General features: G+C 40.3%; 1 protein-coding gene across 1 annotated transcript in view; it reads left to right on the top strand.

Moving 5' to 3' along the window:
- The window catches only part of LOC104955667 (GMP synthase [glutamine-hydrolyzing]-like), a 23904-nt gene that overhangs the window by 14419 nt on the left and 4980 nt on the right, over positions 1-4505 (top strand). The window contains exons 4-8 of the mRNA XM_010783051.1: positions 1622-1729; positions 1940-2133; positions 2645-2810; positions 3142-3293; positions 3463-3636. Of these exons, the coding sequence (XP_010781353.1) occupies positions 1622-1729; positions 1940-2133; positions 2645-2810; positions 3142-3293; positions 3463-3636 (794 nt within the window). The remainder of the gene's footprint in view (positions 1-1621; positions 1730-1939; positions 2134-2644; positions 2811-3141; positions 3294-3462; positions 3637-4505) is intronic.

Here is a 4505-nt window from a genome sequence, read left to right as displayed (position 1 = left end):
CCCTACGGTATTTATTTTTTGATTGGTCTTAGTGTGATGTTGGATGCGTTACTAATGTAAGTCGTCCTGACGATCTTATGTTCGCGAGAAACTGTTTGAATATATGAATAACTTTTTCGATGTTTACATTATGGAACCTTTTACGACAAACTTATGCAAATTATTGGAATCTAAAAGCGATTTCACTACATCAGTTGAACAATTATGAAACATTCTGGGGCGCCTGGTGGGCTTTCTACCCAATCCTGAACGTCCTAGGTTTCCTTGGTGTAGTTTTATGTCAAACAACGCAAAATTATATTCATTGTTATTTACTCTTTGTGGTAAATGGCTTCTCTCTTGTTTCACAACAGGTCAGGTTCTGACCTTCTGAGGTAGAAGGGAATTTGAGAAAAACACGTGCTCTTTTGCAAATAAGTAGTAGACATTTGTTTGTGTGTGGGTGTTTGACTCACTTGTGTATCTGTATTTTTATTGTACAATCACACTGACGTTTGTACAATCTTTCGGCCCACCGATCTCTTTACTCTACCTCTTCCTACGCGACCCAACAGTAAATGTCCGGCGATCCTTTCGAACACTCCTACAAGAGTCATTTCACGGGACTTCTTCGACATTTCAGTGTCGACATGGGTCCTCTATATTGTCGTCGGACGTCATCTGAACAGGACATCGCACGCTCACTGCTTGATAGCGCGCGAAGGTCCGTTTACGCCGGTTGTTAAACAACATCGTTATGGGGAAATGCAAGATGAAAACTTTCCACTGGAATAAACGGGAATTTATGGGAATAAACTGGGAATTTTCAAAACTGAAGGTTGGCTCTTCATAGGGAACTTAAATATAGTTGGGGAAAGTATATTTTAGCATAATCTTGACTAAATCAAACGGATGCCATTCAAGTACACTTGAATATCCATGCCATAGCACACTGCTTGCTGCCTGGCTATTGAGACCAAACAAAGGTTCGCAACAGGCTCACAAATGTGAGAGTGGAAAAACTGGTTGGCATTCGGGCAAACCTAAGGCTCTTTGATCCTGACACAGAGCCATCCTCAACAAGGCTGGACAGTGACACTGAAGAGGAAGACTCAGAGTGTGATGTTGATGAGGCCCAGGAAGAGCCCGTTGACTGAAAGGGTAAAAAATGCAGAGGATTGCTTGAAGGAAGATTTAAATGTTTAAAGGGATCTTTTGGAGGGAGAAGGGCTCTTTTCATTTAACATTTTGAATGGGACTTTGTGGGGATTTTTGGATGGGGGGTGCATTTTTGTTCATTTTGTAATGAGTGGGGTTGGGGGGGATGAGTAACATTTAACTCAACATTCCTGTTTTCGTTCTTCAATGAAACAAATAATTGTTCAATAAAATAATTTGTAAACATTTTTCAATTCTTTATTTTTTTTTTTAAATCTGTTGAAATGTCAATGTTTTTTTGTTTAATTTTGCATCGAATATTTCCAAAATTCCCCAGCTTAACTTCCCATGGAAATTTACCGGAGACTTTCCGCCCCTTTGCAACCCTACTAGTAATTGTAACGGGTTACATTATTAAAGTGCATCTCACAACCCTGTATATGTGTTGTTATTGTACCTCTGACATCAGTGTGTGTTTATTTGATCAGGGGCCTTCAGAAGGAGGAACTGGTCCTTCTGACTCACGGAGACAGTGTGGATAAAGTGGCTGAAGGCTTTAAGGTGGTGGCCCAATCCGGGAACATCATTGCTGGTGAGTAGCACATGCAGTGGTATTATTATTTTACTTAATTAAAAGTGCTAATAACTCCATTACAAGTCGTGGGTTCAATACGTTACATAAAGAAGCCCTATGGTGTTTTAATGTTTCACTAGTTTTGTTTTGTATTTCTTTAAAAGTAGCATTTAAAGATGACAATTACCCAGTTTAACAGTTCCTTGGCACATCTGTTTTCCCCACCAGGGATTGCTAACGAACAGAAGAAGCTGTACGGGACACAGTTTCACCCTGAGGTCGACTTGACGGAGAGAGGCATCGAAATGCTCCGTAACTTCCTGTTTGAGATCGCAGGATGCACGAGTAACTTTACCGTACAAAACCGCCAAGAAGTTTGCATCAACGACATCAAAGAGAAAGTGGGCAAATCTAAAGTGCTGGTGAGTAAAAAATCGTAATGTTTCCTGATTTGTGTGTTTGTTATCCAAACCATTTTTTATGACGGAGAGAACAGCAGAACACAGAAGAACACATTTTCTAATCCTATAGAATATTAACCTAAAAGTCTGAAGCTGGGTTGCTGCATGTGAAGTGGTGACAGCAGCAGCAGCAGCAGCAGCGGTGGGAAGTAAAGTAGAACCAATTAAACTCAAATTAAACAATTTTTTAACTGGAAAGAGGAAGTGGACTCCCTGAAGTGGCTTCAAACTAGGCTGCATCTCAGGGGGATGTGATGAGGAGAAATGAGTGTAAGAAAAACCCTCAAAGTAAGACTTGTATTACATAAAAATCTGTTTCTTGTTGAACTACAGTCTGAGGGATACATGCTTCTCTTTGTAGTTATTATGCCATGTTGTGGAACGGAGCATTTTATACGTTCAATGATTATCCAGACAGGTCACAAATGTAGCTTGCTGAGTAGTTCCTGACTGTGTCTGATGATTTATTCAGGTGCTGCTGAGCGGTGGGGTCGACTCGACAGTTTGCACAGCTCTCCTGAACAAAGCTCTGGACCAGGAGCAGGTGATCGCAGTTCACATCGACAACGGCTTCATGAGGAAGAGGGAGAGTCAGAGCGTGGAGGAGGCCCTCACCAAGCTGGGCATCAAACTCAAAGGTACAGATTCACATGGGGACAAAGTTCTAAATGACGCCGGGATGCTACAATAAGAGCTTCAAGTCAGCGGAGTACATCTCTCTGTGTGTACTTCCATGTGATAGCAGTTGATATTCAGTATTACATAACATTACATTTAGCTGATGCTTTTATTCAAATCGACTTACAATAAGCCATACCTTTCTAAATGTGACGCATTCCTTCACATGTTATGGCTTATATGACTACGACCGTGGCAACTTTGAATATCACAGTATACTGAAGTTTTGTATAATATTTATTATTGTTGCTCATAACCCAAATGTGTCTTCTAAAATATTTCTTTATTTAGTGGTAAACGCTGCTCACACCTTCTACAACGGAACGACAACCCTCCCCATCTCTGAGGAGGACCGGACGCCACGAAAACGTATCAGCAAGACTCTGAATATGACTACCAACCCTGAAGAGAAAAGAAAGATTATCGGAGATACATTTGTCAAAGTGAGTACTCGTTTCAATCGACCCTCTACAAAAGTATTAAAGATGCTATTATCATATTTTATGATTTATGAACCTGCTGGCTGGCCGTCTCTTGCCAATATGGCTGCTTAAATGTTTTTAGTTTACCAGGTCCCTGTAGTGTCTGACTCTTTGCTTCGTGTTGCCCCAGGTTGCCAATGAAGTGATCGGAGAGATGAATCTGAAGCCAGAGGAGGTCTTCCTGGCCCAGGGTACCCTGCGGCCGGATCTCATCGAGAGCGCTTCTCATCTCGCCAGCGGGAAGGCGCAGGTCATCAAAACGCACCACAACGACACCGAGCTCATCCGCAAACTCCGAGATGAGGTACTACACACACACACACACACACACACACACACACACACACACACACACACACACACACACACAGACAGAGAGACAGGGTCTGAGTATTAAAAAGTAATGTCACCTGATTACCTCAAATTCAAATAAATACAACAGAAAATCAATATCATGTGTATGTTGTATATTATCTACTAATATGCTCATATCTTTAATCTACTACTTGATTTCTTACAGTGGAAAACATATTGCACAACAACACAATACCTCTTATCATCAAAACAATATGCTGTTTTGCTAACACTGATGTCCTTTGAATTTTATTTTGAATTTTTTTTTATTTGGATCACATTTCAACTTCAGTGTACATATACATATGTAGTTAAATAGTTGTACAGAGTGGTCCGTCTTTCTTTCTTTTTCTTGAAAAGACAACAACAATAAGCACACAAGAACATGGGGTGTTTTCTTTACAATATAAAACATTGACAGTATAGATCCTTAAATAAAATATTCAAANCAGAGGACCCAGACAGACACACACACAGACAGACACACACACAGACAGACACACAGACAGACACACAGACAGACAGACAGACAGACAGACAGACACACAGACACACAGACACACAGACACACAGACAGACACACAGACAGACAGACAGACAGACAGACAGACAGACAGGGTCTGAGAATTAAAAAGTAATGTCACCTGATTACTTCAAATAAATACAACAGAAAATCAATATCATGTGTATAAACAATATGCTGTTTTGCTAACACTGATGTCCTTTGAATTTTATTTTGAATTTTTTTTATTTGGATCACATTTCAACTTCAGTGTACATATACATATGTAGTTAAATAGTTGTACAGAGTGGTCCGTC

Source organism: Notothenia coriiceps, unplaced genomic scaffold, assembly GCF_000735185.1.
Source record: "Notothenia coriiceps isolate Sejong01 unplaced genomic scaffold, NC01 NC01_scaffold00024668, whole genome shotgun sequence".
In the NCBI taxonomy this organism is placed as follows: Eukaryota; Metazoa; Chordata; class Actinopteri; order Perciformes; family Nototheniidae; genus Notothenia; species Notothenia coriiceps.
The sequence above is the reverse complement of the archived record's forward strand: the minus strand, read 5'-3'. Positions and strand labels throughout refer to the sequence as shown.